The following is a 19428-nucleotide window of genomic DNA, read 5'->3' on the forward strand; positions in this document are numbered from 1 at the left end:
TTTTAGAGGCTTACAATGCATATTAGCATATTGGGGATATGAAGACTGCAGTAAGAAAACCTGCTCAGTGTGGCTTAACCCAGAATTCTTCATACGCATTTAGCCAGTGAACTTTTTTTTAATAGAATGCCTCGCGTTTATTTCCATGGAATTAGTACAGGGGAATATTGGCTTTGGAGGTTCCTAGAAACAGGCCCTCTGTGCTGGGATTCTAGCAGTGGACGCATGCAAAGGGGATTGCTATGAAGACCAGTTTGATTTAGGGAAAGTGAGATTGGCTTTGGTCTGGGCCAGTGGAGGCTCATGAGTGGTATTATCATTTACATGATAAAAATTCAGCCGTATATGAAAGCTTAGGAGAAAAGGCCAACTCTTAATCAGTTGTTTGAATTAACAGTTTAGTTATCAGGGCTGTCTCACACAGTCATAGGAATTTATATTTTCATTTTATCCCAAAGAAAAACTTGACCATCTTTCTTTAATACTATCAACCTGGAAGCTTGACAGTAAGGATTAAAAATTGCTCCTTCCTTCCCACTTGGTTATTGGAAAGGCTCTGAAAGGTAATCAGTCTTGTGAAGCTACACTTTACAGTCTGCATAAAAATGCCATGATTTCCCTTCCTCTCCCCAACCTAATTGAAAGTGCATAATATCACCCAGCTGGGGAAATGTAAACGGTAAACAGATGCAATATATCATGCTATCACACAAAAGCTGGTTACTAATAGGGACTGGGTGGTTGTCAGGACCAAAAGAAATCTGGAAAACAAGTCTTTTTTTCATCTAGAATGAGAGTTCTTTGTGTCCGCCACCCTTCCCCCTCACCTCCTCCCTCCAGAATTCAAGCTACAGCCCCATTAAACCAAGGTCAGTCAACTCGTTCCTTGTGCGTGTAATTCCAGGGGTCACCTAACAATGTATATTGACTAAAACTCTCTTATATCAGCGTTTCAAGAGATGAGACATTTTATTTTTGGCAGGAGGTGGGCTTGAAATCATCTTCTTTCCTACCTACTTCAATTGTACTGACAGATGGTCTTATTATCTCTTTCCTTAGCTGCTAAGCCTAAAGATCCTTGGCCTTGTCACCTCTTATCTTTCTCTACTTCATCAAACTCCTATTGCTAAGATTATCTCCTTTTCTACCTCTGATCATCCATGAAAATCTATACGGGATCACATTTTCCTTGAGTGTAAAATCCCAACCTTACTTTTCAAGGTCCTCTGCACCTGTGCAGCTGTCTGTAATTCTAGCTCCATTATACCTACACAGAAGTCACCATTCTCTTCTCTGACTCCTCACCTCCCAGGGTCAGGCCATCTTCCTGAATAAGTCTTTCACAGTAGGACTTTTAGGAGACAGGTAAATGTCCCTCCAAGTTTTCATCATTAGTCCTCTGTCACAATATTCATTCAAAAACTGCTCTCTGTTGCACCATGAACTCAATGACTGCTATCCATTCATGCCGCCTTATAACTGGCTATTTGGTTTTATTTTTGATGGCTGATACCTTACGGGCAGGTCAAAGCATAGCTCTTATCAAGAGTCCTATGCCATTTCAGTTTTAATAGATTAAAAGACATATTTTTATCTGCTTCAGCAGTAGAGATGATTTGAAACTTACTGAATTAAAACTGTATTTGTCTTCTAGTAAGTTATCTTACCTGTCAACTGGCATCAGTGGATGGTATGGTTTGTTGACTTTGGCATAGAGACCCTCTAAGTGGTCTCTCTCTGGAGACAGTGGACGGCCATCCCGTGGGTAACTCAGTGGTCCAGCCCGAGGTGGAGATGGTGACCTGTAGACATTTGCTGATGCACATGGTTCCCGGAAGTGGTTCACTCTGGCGTAATTGGGGTCCATTTCATCATCGTCCATATCATGCAGTGATCCAATTCCACCAGTAGCATAATCAATAAGACCTCTTGCCTGCTTTTCCCTTAGCTCCTGGTGTTTTGCTCCAATCCTGAAAAAAAAAAGTAGAACACGTAGCAGAGACATATGTGAATTTCATGTTGTAATATGATAGACTCTCCTGAATCATGTTGATTCCTCCTAATCAGTCACTTAGCTGTTACTCTCCTGTTAACCCAAATTCACACCATGTAGAAATGCCAACAGAATATCCATGGGGTTAATTTTTTATCTCTGACTTTTATTTGTTGCGGGTCTTTACTTCTACAGCAATGCTATAGGTATTTTGACATCTTGCCCACTGATGACTGGGCTGATAGCAGAGTCAGAGGCTGATTTTCATGAAAATTCCCTTCTTACAAATGGGATGTGCCTGGGGGAACAGTACATCTGTGGTGTGATATTATGGAAGTCTTCCTTGGGAGAGGGATGCATGTTAAAGAGCCCATCAGAATCGTATACTTGGGCTGTGATTTCAACATTTGGTACCCTAGAATTCTAGTGTATTCCTTTAAGGAAAAGAGCTTAGCAAAATTGATTTAAATATGAAAAAGAAATACAGAGGCTTTCTGGTCACTAAAAGCAGTGGGATCAGAGGTAATTTATGAGAGATTCTAAGTTTTTTGGTTACACAAATGGGGATCATTGTGCCTCATTATATAGGGGCTAGGGACAGAATAAAATAGTGAAGAAATTAATAGGCTCCTGACAGAGATGAATTGGCACATATAAGTGAATTAAACATTACTGGCAGAATTCCACAGCGCTCAAGCCTTAAGTGATATTACAAAATGCTACTACTAATCAGTGTGCTGTGTAGACTGCTGGCAATGGAAGCAAAAAATAAACCTAGGTGGATTCCAAATCCATCTGAATTTTAAGAATGTGACATTTAATCTGGAAAGTGTTAGATCAGCTCTCCTGAATTCTCAGTTGCGTGTTAAAACGCAAAGGTCACTGTGGCGTCTTATTGGACAATGGTGATCTGATGGTGTCAGGAGGTGTACCGTGCTAACGAGGAACGAACGGAACCTTACATCACTGGGCAAACCCAGTGCACTGCATGCATACAGGACGGGAGAAGCCAGGCGATGCTGGCTCAGGCAGCAAAAGCAAGAACTCAAGAAATGATGGGGACAAGCCTGGGCTCTGAGAATATGAGAGGGCCGCAGGCTAGAAGTGAAAGATCTGTACATGCCTGGGTACATTTATAGAAAGCTTGGATGAATTAAAAACAAAACAAAACTGAACTCTTTCGGTATCTTCTCCTCTTCAAGCAAAAACACCTACGTTTGCACGTGGCAGCTAGCTTTGTTTATTATCTTTATCTTTCAAGGCATTTTCTCCTTTGGCAGAATGGCTTCCCTCCCTCCCCCTATCCAGTGGAGAGAAGGCAAGGAAAAAAAACAACATGAAGAAGAAGAAGGTATAGGACAAAAATCCAGCATCCACCTCAAGCCACAACAGATGAAAATAAATGTCAGGATACATTGCTGCATATCTCTTCTGACTAGGTCAAATCATGTGCCCTACACATAAGTAATTAGAAGAATTTATATTTTTGTAAAGAGGAGCTTGAATCTCCAAGGGATTCTGAATGAAGATGAAAGGGAGATTACACGGTAGGGTACCTGTTAAGAAGGCCTGCCGGTCCCCTTTCAATGCAGGTTAGTCCTAGGTTCATGGATGTTTGTTTTGAATAATTTTTTATAAAGAAGATAACTCACTCTATTCTGCAACAAAACTGTCCTCTCAGGGACAGTGCAGACGGGATTATCAGAGAACATTCGCTGCACTAAGATGATAGGGATGAATTTCCATGGCAAAGAGAGCGCAGGACATCAATAAAGTCAGGGGGTGGGGTTCTGTGTGGTTACCATGCCTCCTAAGTGCGATGCTTTCATGAGATTTCATGAGGAATCATTCAGTAGAAAGATGAACATCTCATGGAGGCTGCATAAAGCTCCACTTGTGCATTAATGAAAGAAGAAAACAGCAAGCGTGATTTTTAAAAGTCACAGAAATAGAACACCGGTATCTGTGCCCCTTATCTCATCGCTTCCCTTTCTTAGAGGTTTTCTCATTAATTAGACTCTGGGTATGGAAAGATTCTCAGATGAAAAGTACTCTGTGTATGCAAAGCAGTATTTTATCTTGTATTTTTTCTTTCTAAAACAAAACTAAATTTCTCCTTGATCCTCTCTGCAACACTGTTTCAGTAACTAATTTCATATTAATCACTCAGTAGGTGAAATAGCAATTTCTCTGAACCGTCATTATTATGCCATATGTCAGGGTCTCTCCATGTGGGGGAGGACAAGGCAATCTGAAAAGGGGTGTATGGAGGCAGAAGAGACTCTGTCCAGAGAGAAATGTCAAGGAAATGGATTTTTGTTTTGTTTTGTTTTGTTTTGTTTTGTTTTGTTTTTGGTAGTTCTGACCTCTCTCTGCCCTAATTCGGTGTGAGAATTCTAATTGTTTATTATCATTTCCACTTAGAGGTCTTCATATCACTGGGACCTCAACCTGTTAAAATATCTATTTTTCAAAATAGCTCTTGATCATATGTCTTTTTTATTGGATGGTACCATCGGCTTTCCCATTCTCCCCAGCACAGTGCCTTTGAATTACTTAAATTTCTTCTCTCTCTTTCCTTGCAAAAGCATTGTTGTTTCTTGTTTCCATTATAACTCTTGGATACCCTCTTTTGTTTCCATTTCTTTCACCAAACTCTAGTATTCAGGCTTTATATTGCCTACCTGTGTACTGTCCAATATGGTGGCCACTACCACATGATGCTATAAACATTTAAATTAGAATTAACTACAATGAACTGAAATTTAAAATTCACTTTCTCAGTTTCATAAACCACATTCCAAGTGCTCTATAGCCACATGTGGCTCATGACTACTATACCAGACACTGTAGATAGATATAGACTAATTCCATCATTGCAGAATGTTTTATTGGACTGTGCTAGCCTAGATTATTCTAACATTTTTTTGGTGTATTATCTTATAATGCTTTAATCTCTGCCTTATAAGACTGTTGGATAAGCTTCCCTAAAGACCATTTACATCATATCTCTGTCAGATCAAGGATTTCTAACAATAGATTATAGTAAATGATGGAGTAAGAGTAGGTTACTTCATTTCCCTCCCTCAAACTCTAAATGAACAAGCAAATTGAGAAATTGGGAAGGAAATTTCATCTACAGTAGAATTAGAGAATGACCATAATCTTACACCATGCAATGAAATTTGGACTCACCCCAAAAGAGGGAGTACATCAAGAGCTGATACATGCCTCTGTCTCTAGCAGGGTACACATTTCACTGAAAGTAAGATCCAGAGTCCAGACGACTACAGACAACAAACTTTCATTCAGAAAAAATATAGTTTGAAGGCCAGTCAGTGTAAGATCCTGGAATTGAGGGGTAAATCTTTGTGAGGTGCCGAATTAAGCTTGGAGGAGAGGTGGAGCTAGAAGATTGATATTTCCTCTGGGACATATATTTTGTCCTACACTGAAGAACCTTCATGGAGTAAAAGGAGAGAAGAGAAAAGAAGCTCCAACCTATTTTGTAGCTGAAAGGCAGAATTAGCAGAGCAGAGATAAACAAACACAAACTCATCAAAATAAAACCAATAATCTAAGAGGCTTCACTAAGGAAGCTGATCTCTTTCAGATTGATCTGCTCTCCCAAAATGGAAGACCACGGAAAACAAGCCCCCCGGGCATGCACCCAGCGGATGTGGCAAGAAGATATTTTGGAAGAACATATGGAATTGAAGCTACCTACCAGTGACCTTAGATCTCTATGCCCTCCATGTCCTCTAACACTATATTTAAAAGTATTATTTAAACACTATATAATATGAAATTAATTTAATGGGTCATAACAAGCTTTTGAAAAATTAAATACGATAAAAGAGAAAATATTAGGGGTTATTAATGCATGTAGTATGCATAAGTATTATTTCCAGAAGGAGAAGAATCAAGTCTTCTAAAAATTCAGGCAAACTGAGGCAAGCCTCAAACATAAATAAAGCCCAACGAAAAACATTCTCAAACATTTCAAAACTCAAGGGACTATAGCTTGTTGACCTGTTGTGAAAAACTACTTAACAATTACAATCAGTCAACCAAAAATTGAATCAAAATGAGGAAGTCAACTCGATAAAGCTGTGGAATGACAGGTGTGATGGTGAGCAGGACCTTAACCTCACATTAAGGGTAAACATTTGTAGCAGCATAATTATGGAAAAACACAAATATGATAAATGCTGGCAATATAAACATGATAATCATTAGTGAAAGTCAGAAATCAATAAGGATGTTAGGAGACAGTGTATTCATTCCCTCACTTTTTAGAGTAGGGATCAGTAGTTACTGTTGAAAGTTGATAAATCCGGAAATAGAGGATGTGGTATATACTAAATATTACTACAAGAAAAAGCTACTCAAACAACAAATTATCAGAAGAGGGATGGACAAAACAAAACTCCGACCATATAGAAAACAGGAGAAGCTGTAAAAAAGAGTAATATAAAATCAGATGACTAGATTTATCTTTTATGACAATAAATGAAAATGGAATAAATGTCTTTATTGTAACTAAGGAATCCCAGATATGATAAAAAAGAAAAACATAGTACATGCTATCAAAATAGTGAAAAATGAAGAGTCGCCTAAATGTGCAGTAACAGGGGACTAGGAAAGACATATGATGCAGCTAAAAAAATATGAGCATACTATTCCCATACTAAAAGGAAATAAGATATACATATGTGCCAAGATAGATATAGATATTTGTATGATATATTACATATTCTTGCATATACATAGAAAATGTCTGGAAGGATAGAAAAGAATTTCCTAACAGTGATTGCTCTGGAAAATGTAATTGAAGGCACACTATCTGAATTTTTATACCATATATTTTTAGGATAATTTAAAATATTTAAAAAATATAAAAAAGTCCCTTACAACTACATACTGACTGTCATAGTGAATCAAAACTTAAAAAAAAAAATTTTAAACAGGCAACAGCAGGCATCCTTTGTCTTGCAAACCTGATTTTTCATGATTCCATTATCAACTCAGTTATGACAATTTTTTTCAAATTACTGTTCATTGAACATTTGTTTGGTCCATTTCAAATCAACTGCTTTTGCCTAGAGTACCCATTCTCCATTAATCAAATCTTTGACTAGATTTTTTCTAGAATAAAAACTCTATTCATTTAAAATTCCATCAACTGATGAATGGATAAAGAAATTGTGGTTTATATACACAATGGAATACTACGTGGCAATGAGAAAGAATGAAATATGGCCTTTTGTAGCAACGTGGATGGAACTGGAGAGTGTGATGCTAAGTGAAATAAGCCATACAGAGAAAGACAGATACCATATGGTTTCACTCTTATGTGGATCCTGAGAAACTTAACAGGAACCCATGGGGGAGGGGAAGGAAAAAAAAAAAAAGAGGTTAGAGTGGGAGAGAGCCAAAGCATAAGAGACTGTTAAAAACTGAGAACAAACTGAGGGTTGATGGGGGGTGGGAGGGAGGGGCGGGTGGGTGATGGGTATTGAGGAGGGCACCTTTTGGGATGAGCACTGGGTGTTGTATGGAAACCAATTTGTCAATAAACTTCATATAAAAAAAAATAAATAAATCTTCTCATCCACATAAAAAAAAAATAAAATTCATTTAAACTCATTTACAGCTCCATATTGATCTCCACAATTCCCCTCTTCAACTCATATATCCAGTAAATTCTCTATTAATCTGTAATTGTTACATATTATTTTGTAAAAAAAAAATCAAAATAAAAAAATAAAATGAAAAGAGTTTTGTTTCAGTTCTAGACATTTTGCTTCCAGAACTAGACTATAAGCTCCTTGAGGGTCTTGTGAGTTCTCTTTCTGTTAATTTTGGCTGACTAACTGATTTATCACTCATACTTACTGATATTAGATCATATAGTAGAAATAAAAAAATGAAAGAAAAATTCTCAGTCCCCAACTCACTGTCAGGGAGATATACGCAAGTAACTACAATTCAGCGGGAAAACAAAGATACTGCATGTACAGAGGTCAGAGTCAATTCAGCCTCGGGGTTCTGAGGGAAAATCATGAAGGTGGTGCCACATGGACTGGACTTTTATTTAAGTTTATTTATTTTTTTTGAGAGAAAGAGAGAGAAAAGGAGCAAGTGGGGGAGGGGTTGAGACAGAGGGAGACAGAGAGACTTCCAAGAAGGCTCTGTGCTATCAGCGTTGAGCCAGAAGCAGGGCCCAAACCTACAAACCATGGGATCATGACCTGAGCTGATTCCAAGACTTAGACACCTAATCACTGAGCCACCCAGGGCCCCCCATGTGAACTGGATTTCGCAGGAACCTGTCCACCTTGTTCCAGGAGGACAGGAGAGATATAGAAATGGTATGAGGTACTCCAGTGAGAAGGAAGGACCCAAGTAAAAGGGCATGGAAGTGCATGATTTATTTCATGCTGGGGGGCAAGTCTGATGTGCAACAGACTGGTTTGAGTCATCCACCCATACTTCTCCCACAAAAGGAACACATTTAGTAGGCAGTATTGGCAAATTTCTTTAAGGTTGATGTAACATGAGTTTAATATTTAAAGTTTTGATGAGGAAAGTCCTATTATGCCTTTTTTCATTTGTTTGTCTAATCTTTCATTATAAAAGGAAACAATGATACAGAAAGTCATGCAAAACAAATCTATGGATCTAAGAGCTGCTCTAAAGCAAACATGATTGTAACTATCAACTGAGGTCAAGAAATTGACCTTTGCGGGATAAGGTCTCCATAGGGTCTCTCTTCACAACTACAGCCATATTTCTATATTACATATGTATCTCCTTTCTTCCACATTAAGAATCTTGCTCCTCAAGACACACGGAACACTAGAACTAAATATCCCATGATTACAACTTGCTCTACTCTGTATTATATATATAACAGTTTCAGAATAGCAATACCAAATACTACCACTAACAAAATGATTATAAAAAGAGTTAAACTTCTCTTTTCCATATGTTCTTTCTGTCATCCCTACATTTTTGTAGTTGTATCACATCTACATTGTTAAGGCATATAGCAGCTACATACTGTTATTAGTTCAGCTTTCATTTAATCTTAGCTCTACAAATAACTAATTAATATATTAAAATAAATACATATTTAATAAAGACCAAAAGTTGTGAATGATATGCCAATGAATATGCAGTTATCTACTGGATTCCTCAGGAAGAACTCATGGAACAGTGTTTCTTCAGTTGATAACAGTATGTCTTTTATACTTCACAGCCACATTTGCTGTATATAAAATTATCTACCTTTCCACTTGAGTATTTAAATATGTGACATCATTTTCTTATGACAAAATGCTGCTATTGGAAAAGTTGGATGATAATCTAATTTTATTTCTCTTATAAATTACTTACTCTTTTTGCTTATCTTGTCAAATTCTTTTCTTTGAAGTCCAATGATCTTACTAGAAAAGTCATTCTGGGTGGATAATGCTTTCAATATATACTTATAAGTGTACTGCTTCTATCAGAAAAGTTTTCTTGAATTATAGTTTTTATCGTTAATGTCGTAGGATACAAGTTGCACATAGAAAAGTCAATTGTATTTGTACATACTAGTAGTGAAGAGGTACTCAATAAAATCAAGAAAACAATACCATTTAAAGTAGGATTAAAGAACATTACAAACTTAAGAATAAATTTAACAAAAGATGTGCAAGTTCTCTGCACTGAAGACAATAAAATACTTGTGAGACAAATTAAAGAAGATCTAAATAAATGGAAAGTTCTACCTTGTTCATAGAGCAGAAGAGTCAATATTGCAAAATGTCAATTCATCCAAATGAAGAGATTAACATCTTTCCAATCAAACCCCTATCAGGTTTACTTTCCAAAAATTAACAATGTGATTTTAAAATTGATTTGGAAAGTTAAGGGCAAAGAACAGCCAAAATAATTTTGAAAAATAAGAATAAGTTTGAAGATTTACACTACTATCTTTAGGACTTACTATAAAGCTTCAGTAGTCGGGGCAATGGTTAGACAAATAGACAAATGGGATAGAAGGCAAAGTCCAGTAATATACCCACACGTATTTGGTGAAGTGATTTATAACAAACATAACGAAACAATTTGATTTAGAAGGGAGAATCTCTCAGCAAGTGGTGCTGGAAAATCTCTAAGGGAAAGAAGAACTCTGGTGCCTGCATTATAGTATAACAAAAAACAATCCAAGATGGAAGATAAGCCTGAACATAAGGGCTACAACAATAAAGCTACTAGAACCAAATAAAGGAGAATATCCTCACAACCTTGGGGTAGGCAAATAGTTCTTGGAAAGGACACAGAAAGCATGGGTCATAGAAGAAAAATTGGTTAAGTTGAACTTCACCAAAATTAAAAACGTCTCATTAAAAAGCATGAGGAAAATGATTGGCAAATGAGAGAAGACATTTGTGACACATATCCAACCAAAGATTTATATAAAAAATACTAAAAGTACTTACAACTTAGTAACAAAAGGAAAAATGACCCAATTAGAACTGGGCAAAAGATATAAACAGATACTTTCAAAGGAAGATCTAGAAATGCCTACTAAGCAAATAAAGATACCCTGAATGTTAGAAGTCATTAGAGAAAGGCAAATTAAAGCCACAATGAGATACCCTTATCAAAATGAAGAAGAATGACAACACCAAACGTTGGAAAAGATGAGGAGCATCCAGAACTTTTGTACACAGCTGTTGGAAAATAACAGAATCCTTTTGGAAAAAGATCTGGGAGCCCCTTATAAAACTAGACATGCACATGACCTAACAACTCACCTCTCAGATACACAAGAGAAACCATAACAGAGGTCCACAGAAATCCTTAAAGAGTGTGAGGTAGCAGCCTTCTCCATCATGGCAAGAAATGGAAATAACTCAGATGTCCATTAGCAGGAGAATGGATAACCAAACAATGATGTGTTCATATGACAGAGTGTAAATCAGCAATAGCAACAACAACAAAAAAAATAAGCTACTGAAATAACAACAGGGATGAATCTCAAAGTTATCATGCTCAGTGAAAGAAGCTGAATATACACACACATAAACTTACTACCTGATTTCAATTGTAAGACATTCTAGCTTAGGCAAAGCCATCCTATGGTGATAGAAATGAGATCAGTTGATTCCTGAAGTGGGGGATGCACTGAACAGGGAAAGGCATGGGAATGGGAAGCATTCTTGGGTGAAAGAAATATTCTGTATCTTGAAATACATTAATCAAAATAGAATACATTCTTCTGTTGGGGCACCTGGGTGGCTCGGTCGACTGAGCATCTGACTCTTGATTTTGGCTCAGGTCATGATCTCACATCGTGATCTCACAGTTTGTGAGATCAATCCCTGTGCTGTCCGTGCAGAGCCTGCTTGGGGTTCTCTCTCTCCCTATCTTTCTGCCCTTACCCTGCTCACACTCTCTCTTTCTCTCAAAATAAATAAACTTGAAAAAAAAAAAGGAATACATTCTTTTGTTTATATGAGACTTATATATTTCACTGTATGCAAATTATAGCCCAATTAAAAAAAACTTAAAACAGAAAACAAAATTAAAGCAAAAAATGCCAATAACTCTATTTATACCTTTTAAAATAAATGTGATGCGGGGTGCCTGGGTGGCTCAGCCAGTTAAGCGGCCAACTTCTGCTCAGGTCATGATCTCACAGTCCATGGGTTCGGGACCCACGTCAGGCTCTGTGCTGATGGCTCAGAGCCTGGAGCCTGCTTCAGATTCTGTGGGTCTCTCTCTCTGTGCCCCGCCCCCCTCCACCCCCCCGCTCCACTCTTTCTCTCTCTAAAAAATAAACATTAAAATAAATAAATAAATAACTAAAATAAACGTGATGGAAACTAACAAATTAGAACCGGTCAATTCTAAGTTTACTTATATATAATTCTTTCTCTTTCAAAGGCATTACCTAAAAATAATTGTTACCATAACAAATTAAGACAATTAAGACAGTGATTGCTGGGAAAATATTTTAACTGCGTAAGGAAACACATCCTCTTTTCAAGCAATTTGAACACTTCTAAAGTACCAATTTATAAGCCAGCTATTGATTTTGATAAGTACATATCATTCTTATTGATCCATAAACACATTCTCCAAAGACCAGACAACTTGTTTTGAGTCTATTACAGGTTTCTGCATTCATCATTCAATAAATGTTTATCGAGCACGTACATGTTTTAGGTTTTGTTCTTGATACTGAGATTGGGCACTGCATAGAAATCCTTGCCTTTATAGAATTTATACTCTAGTCAGGGGAGGCAGAAACAGGCAACAAATTAACCAGGTAAAATAAAAAATAATGTCAGATGGCAATAAGTGCTATAGAGGAAAATAAAATAGGGAAAGGTGCTAGGAATGTTGAGGGATAGAGTGGCAAGGTTACACATTTAAATATGTGGTAGGGTAATATGTGGAAATATTAAGTTAAAGGCTTGAAGAGGAGGGTAAAATGTTCACAAATAATTGGGGAAGTATATCTCAGCCAGAGGGGACAGCAAATACAAAGGCCGTGAGGCAGGCAGGGAGGTCAGTGTAAGAGAGTGAGGAGTCAGAGGGCCAGGGAGGAAATTAGAGCCTAGATCATGTAGGGCCTTGACGTCCATGCTAAAGCTTTTGGCCTTCACTCTCAGTGAGGTAGGAAGCCAATGGCACGTTTCAAGCAAAGAAGCCATATGATCTGACTACATGTTAAAGGAAATCTCTTTGACTGCTATAGCTGGGAAGGTCGTGGGGGTGTGGGGTGAGAAAAAAGCCATGAAGACCAGTTGGGGGTTATCAGAATAACCCAGATGAGAGATGGTGGCTTGGATGAAGGTGTAGCAGTGGAGATGGTAAGAACTGGTTGGACCTATGAGCTAAAAATAAAACTGAATTTTTAAAAAAATCCTGTAAACAAGATTGTTCTTCAAACACTCCAAATCAGGGACGTTAGCAAAGAAGAGCCGATCCTAGCTCATATTTCATCTATCCAGCAGGAAGAACATATATCAATAGTATTTATGATGAATTTTCCCATGATTATAGAACTCACTTCTCACAAGGCACACAAGTCTCAATTTTAGAGATGAGGAAACTGACGTTCAGAAAGGTTAGGTGTTTTGTCAGAGACTGTATATTTGGTAAGTGGCAGGAAATAGAGTTTTGAATTCCACCTAGGTCCTTGACTTTAGTATGAATGTTTCTTTCATTTATATTAGGTACAAACAATCTAAACATGATCACATTACAGTTTTTTTCATGTTTGTTTATTTTTGACAAAGAGAGACAGAGTGTGCGTGGGGGAGGAACAGAGAGAGAGAGGGAGACACAGAACCCAAAGCAGGCTCCAGGCTCCGAGCGGTCAGCACAGAGCCCGACACGGGGCTCGAAGTCACAAACTGCGAGATCATGACCTGAGCCAAAGTCAGATGCTCAACCGACTGAGCCACCCAGGTGCCCCTAAACATGATCACATTTAAAAAATGTATATAGTGAAAGTTTTCAGCTACCCCAAAGTACAGAGTATAGTACAATGAACCTCCATATATATACCTATTATCCCGTTCTTTGTTCTATAATTAAAGATGTTACCACATTTTTATCTAATTTTTCTTTAAAAATTTGTTTTTCGCTAAGTATTTTGAAGGCAAATCCTAGTCACTTATTCTCTATATACTTCAGAAAACATGTCACAAAAAATCATTAACATTTTATAACAACGATGCCATTATCCACTTGAAAATTAACAATATTCCTTAATGTCATCTAAAAACCTAGTTCATAAACGAATTTCCCTGAGTGCCTAAAAAATGTCTCTTTCTCAGTGGATTTATTTGGACCAGGCTCCAAAAACTATCCACACATTACATCTGCTTACGTCTCTTAAGTCTCATTTCCTGTAAAGAACTATATTCTTTTTCCTTTTTAATTGTTCCATGCCACTGAATTGTTGCAGACACCAGGCAGATTGTCCTGTAGGTGGTCCCGCATGCTAGATTTGTTTGCTTCTTTGTGTCGTGATTAAACTTATTCTTCCACTCCCCACATTTCCTGTTTATGAAAAGTACTTCCAGATCAGCAATGCCTGGTCGATCTTTTTGGTGATGGTGGAAACGTTCTATGTATGTGCTGTTTAATACAGTAGCATGTGTGACTACTGAGCACTTGAAATGTGGCTAGCGTGACTGAGGTACAAAGTTTTTTTTATTTTTATTTTTTTAAGTGTTTATTGATTTATTTTTGATGGGGAGGGAGGGGCAGAGAGGGAGGGAGAGAGAAAATCTGAAGGTAGCTCCATGATGTCAGCACAGAGCCCTATGTGGGGCTTGAACTCACAAACTGCAAGATCATGACCTGAGCCGAAATGGAGTCAGATGCTTAACCAACTGAGCCACCCAGGCACCCCTAAACTTTAAATTTTTAATTTTAATTAATTTAAATATAAATATTGCACGTGACTAGCAGCTGTTGTATTGGGCAGTGTAGCTAAACACTTAGTTTCAGGTTCAACTTTTGGTGGGAAAGGGTACTGTGGTGAGTTGAATGTTGGTCCCCCAAAAGATGTGTCTACCTGGAGCCTGTTAATGTGAACTTACAATGAAGTTTGATTACCCTGAATTACAGAGTATAGGGGAGGCAGAATTAATGCTTAATTCTTTTTAATTGCTAGGTTTTCAGAGGAAGCGGTTAGTACCCTGGCAATTCCAATGGTGACCAATGGTTTGTTAGACATCTTTTTGGGGGAAATGAAGGGTTGTGAGTATCATTATGAACTCACATTCAAAAACAATACGTATTTAGGGTTTTCAATCAATTGCATTCCTTACTCTTTTTTCTTGCACACATTACCCCATATTTAGTAAATGGAAACTGCTTTATGTTGGCTCCTTTGTCCTTTTGGCTGGACCAAATTGTCTGTGATAGCTTCTTTGCTTTCTGACAAATAAGTTGTCCCAGCTTCATGTTGAGTATCTTGTATTCCTACCTTGGAAGCAGCCATTTCACCCAGTAACTCATTCTTTCTAGTGGGATGTGATATCCAGGGAACACAACCTGGGTTCTAGGAAGTTCACTGCTTCTGTGCCCTTCCTTCCTTCCTTCTTTCCTTCCTTCCTTCCTTCCTTCCTTCCTTCCTTCCTTCCTTCCTTCCTTCCTCCCTCCCTCCCTCCCTCCCTTCCTTCCCTCCCTCCCTTTTTTATATACCAGTAAATTTGTTTTAATTTATTTTTAAAAATTCAAGTTACGTAACATACAGTGTAGTATCAGTTTCAGGAGTAGAGCCAGTGATTCATCTGATTCATCACTTACATATAACACCCAGGGCTCATTCCAACAAGTGCCCTCAATGCCCATCACCCATTTAGACCATCTTCCCACCTATCTTCCCTCCAGCAACCCTCAGTATTTGTTCTCTGTATTTAAGAGTTTCTTATGGTTTGCCTCCCTCTCTGTTTTATTTTATCTTTCCTTCCCTCCCCATAGCTATGTTCATCTGTTGTGTTTCTTCACTTCCACATATGAATGAAATCATATAATATTTGTCTTTCTCTGCCTGACTTATTTCACTAAGCATAGTAGGGCACATGCCCCCCAAATATAGCAGCACTATCAACAATAGCCAAATTATGGAAAGAGCCCAAATGCCCATTGACTGATGAATGGATAAAGAAGATGTGGTTTTATATCTACAATGGAATACTGCTTCTGTGCTTTTTCCATGGACAGAACTAGGAGATATGTCTTTTAAAAAAAAATTCAAGTTCATACTGCTCTTTCCAATTCAAATTTAACATTACGGAATCCTTACTTAACTTTTAAAAAGTTTATATTTGTTTATTTCCTATAAATGAAAATTCTTGATTCTTAATACTACTGACAAAATTATTTGTGTTATCATATCCCTAATTTAAAGTACATACAGTCTTAAAATAATGCCAGTATTACTAAAATACCATTGAATGAAGTTCAAGATGTTCACCATTTCTTGTTAGAACATATCCCACTGATTATGTAGAATAAAAATGCTGTATTCTATCATTCTTTTTTTTCTGAGTCATTATGCAGCCAATTTGTTTCATAGTTAGGTTGTCCTGGTTTGTTTTTAGTTTTTAGGCATTGCCTTTTTTTTTCTTTTGATTTAATTTCATTTGTTAAATACATAAAACATTTACATTTCTAAATTCAACTATATACAACATACAATTATGTGGCTTTCAAGAGTCCTCTCTATCCTAAGCAACGTAACTAGACTTAATTTTTCAAATGAAAGCAAACATGGTTATATATCTATGTTCCTTCTTTTTCGCACAAGAAGTAGGATACATTTTCCTCTACATTTTGCTTTTTCCCATAGCAATTCAGAAGACATCTCCATTATTAGTGAACAGAGATCTTTCTCATTAAAAAACAACAACAACAAAGAAGTTTCATAATAGTCTACTGTGTGGACATACTTCTGTTTCTCTAATGGGTCCCATATTTTTGAATATTTGGCTCTTTTCAATCTTCCAATGTTAGAAATAATGCCATAATGACAAATCTTATGCAAAAGTTAAGTCCATATTTTTGCTATTGCCACTTTAGGATGAATTCACAGAAGCAGGATTGCCGGCCCACGGAGAAACTCACATATAATACTTCCAGATGATGACAAATCTCCTTCCATGCTTGATCTCTTTGCATTGCCACTTGCAACGTAGGAGGGTGTCTTCCTCTACCATGTCACCAACAGAATGTGCTGCTGGACTCTGGGATATTTGATAAGCGTAGGTGAGAAGCGATAGTTTTAATTAGCCTGTCTCTTATTATGTGATGCTGAGTATCTTTTCATATGTTTAAGGGCCATTTTCATTTCCTCTTCTGTGAGCTGTCCGTATCTCTTGCTGATTTTCCCATCAGATTGTCAATTTTCCCCTCGATTTTTCGAAGACCTTTGCGTAGTAGTGATATTAGCACTTTATCTGTGATGTAAGTTGCATATATTTTTGGCAAGCTGTCATTTTCTGTTCATGATTCCACATTATTGATCAGTCTTTCATACTTTGTACTGTACCCTCAAAAGCTTTATTAACTATTGTTACTCTTGCATATTATTTCCTGATGGGTTTGTCTCGTGCAGAATGCATCAACAGTAGAGTTCTGACTGGCTTGCCCAGTTCTGGGAAGATGTAGGCACTGACATGCTCTTTGTTCCTACCGTGTGAACCCAAACAACAGAGACAGAGATGAATAGACAGCAGAAGAGGAGGTTTGCTACCTATAGTGGTGACAGTCGTTGAGGTCAGAAAAGGTTTTTCAGGGGAGAGCTATGGGGTAAAAGAAGTAGTACCATTAAAAGAGATTACAAACTACCTGCTGTACAGCTTTCTTTTTTGACAGTGGAGATAATTTGTCCCGCTATCACTCCTGCTCTTATAATAGAAGCTGCAATTAGGTCACTACAATTATCCTTTGTTCCAGTGACCAGACCCAGTTTCTTCAGCTTTTCCTTCTGAATGCGGTTTCAGAGCTGCAAGTGTACCTGGCCAAGACCAATTACAGCTTATTATTGCTGCTATTATTACTATTATTTTTCTCACCAGCCAATACAGAGCTACATACAGTCCTTGTGATCAATATTTCATCTTTTCAACAAAGCTGTTTTAACTGCATTAATATCTTGCACGGTTTTCTCATCCCTGCCTGCGCATCTGTAACATTTTCTAGATGACCTTCTTTTGTCCTGTCCATTTTTCTTGTCAGCCTAAACCAGACCTGATGTGGTAAGGGAGCTAGGTTGATGAAATAATTGATCATTTCTCTTGAAATGAATAAATACATTTATGTATAATGAGTTGTATATTCTGCAATACTGACATGCAAATTCTTTAATGCTGTTAATTGAATCTTTTAGGTAGGCTTTTTCTTCACATTTTTCTCTTTGTGTGCACACACATACCACACTGAGTCCTTCACAGTTCGCAGAATCAAATTAGGCTAGTCCTTGTGGATATTGTGCCTGAATATCATACGTGAATTTGTGTCTAGGCTTGCCAAATATCATGAGGCAAAGGTCATGCTAATGCTCATTAGAGCAGGTGAAGGCAATGAGGTTTGGGAAGCCTATGAGACTTATGTGTGGTCTTAGAACATTCTAATCCTGGAGGTCCCTGAGAGGTTAACTGGTTCTTTGCCCAGGTGGGACGACCAGAGGAAAGACTTCCATATTGTACATGGCCCAGAACCAAACAAATTTCCCATATCAGATGGCTTTTTATCTATTTGACATTGAATATTTCATATTCTAAAATCCTGGTGGTCATTTTCAATTCCTACTTATAAGGGACATTTTTTACAATGTCAAAGTGGCAAGATTCTTTAGTACCTTCCCACTGCTACTAAATACTACCATTTCAAGAGACTTGCCTTTCCAGTGAAGACTCTCCTATCATTGCAATTTACATTTTCCCTAAATTTATACCTTTCCCAAACCCATTAAACTTTCTCTATTGCTAATGTACTGAGTTCCTGTAATTTATATTCTCGTAATGTGAACAAATTTCTCAGAAATGCTTAGTAAACATACTTAGCTTTCATTGGGAAATTAGCCCTAAAGAGGGGTTGGGGTGGGGGAGGGGGACAAATGACACAGTGCTTACTATCTTCTCTGATAATGGTTTCCTTAGAGCAATTCTAGACAGTGTCCCTACAAAAGGCCTCACTATGCAGTGAAGACATTAAGAGATCCTCTAGATTGTTGGCCAAACTCACACTGAAGAATGCATCTGCCCTTGAGAGAGCTCTGCTGGTTGGAAAAAGTTTGTAACTTGTTGATGTACTTCATTTTTACTCTTTATGCTTATTGTTACCGACATGTGTATATAGCAAAAAAAAAACCCAGCCTGATTTATTTTTTATATTCCCTGTTCGTATGTGTCCCCTGTTTGCAGCACTGCGAGAAGCAGAAGGGAAAGTAGATTTTCTGTATTACAATGATCAGGAATATGTTGCTAATCCTAGGGACTGCCAGGGGTGATATCTGCAAAAATAAATGACTGGCCTTTGACATGGTGGTGGTTATCATCATATGGAAATGAATGAGGCTAAATCCCAAACGTTGACTGCTTGGGGTTATTGTAAGTCTACGCAAACTTCCTGGAGAGGAAACAGGAAAAATACAGAGAATAAAAGGAAATAAGCTACATTTCCTTTCCTTTCCCTTCAAACTCTTCTTTTCCTTCCATTCTGTCACCTGGAATTTCACACCTGGCCAGTGCTCCCCTGGACATGTCTTTGATCTCTGCCTCTGCAAGCTTGCTCACAATGAAAATGTGCTGAAACATGGGGAACATGTGGACATTCACAAGGCATAGGCTGCTCTATTTCCTTTGTTTTCTTAGCCATAAGTGCCAGATTCCTCAAGGCTGTGAATGTGC

At 37.7% G+C, this 19428-nt stretch overlaps 1 protein-coding gene across 4 annotated transcripts in view; it reads right to left on the reverse strand.

Moving 5' to 3' along the window:
- Window positions 1-19428, reverse strand: part of PARD3B (par-3 family cell polarity regulator beta) — a 1011734-nt gene that overhangs the window by 160351 nt on the left and 831955 nt on the right. For 3 of the 4 annotated variants that reach the window (XM_047084837.1, XM_047084838.1, XM_047084836.1), the window contains one exon: window positions 1668-1970. The exons of the other annotated variant lie outside the window; for it this stretch is intronic. In XM_047084837.1, coding sequence (XP_046940793.1) covers window positions 1668-1970 — 303 coding nt within the window. The remainder of the gene's footprint in view (window positions 1-1667; window positions 1971-19428) is intronic. 4 annotated transcript variants of the gene reach the window in all.

The sequence above is a fragment of the Lynx rufus genome, unplaced genomic scaffold (assembly GCF_022079265.1).
Source record: "Lynx rufus isolate CCGP_SWC_20201006 ecotype Redwood Valley unplaced genomic scaffold, mLynRuf1.p SCAF_2, whole genome shotgun sequence".
In the NCBI taxonomy this organism is placed as follows: Eukaryota; Metazoa; Chordata; class Mammalia; order Carnivora; family Felidae; genus Lynx; species Lynx rufus.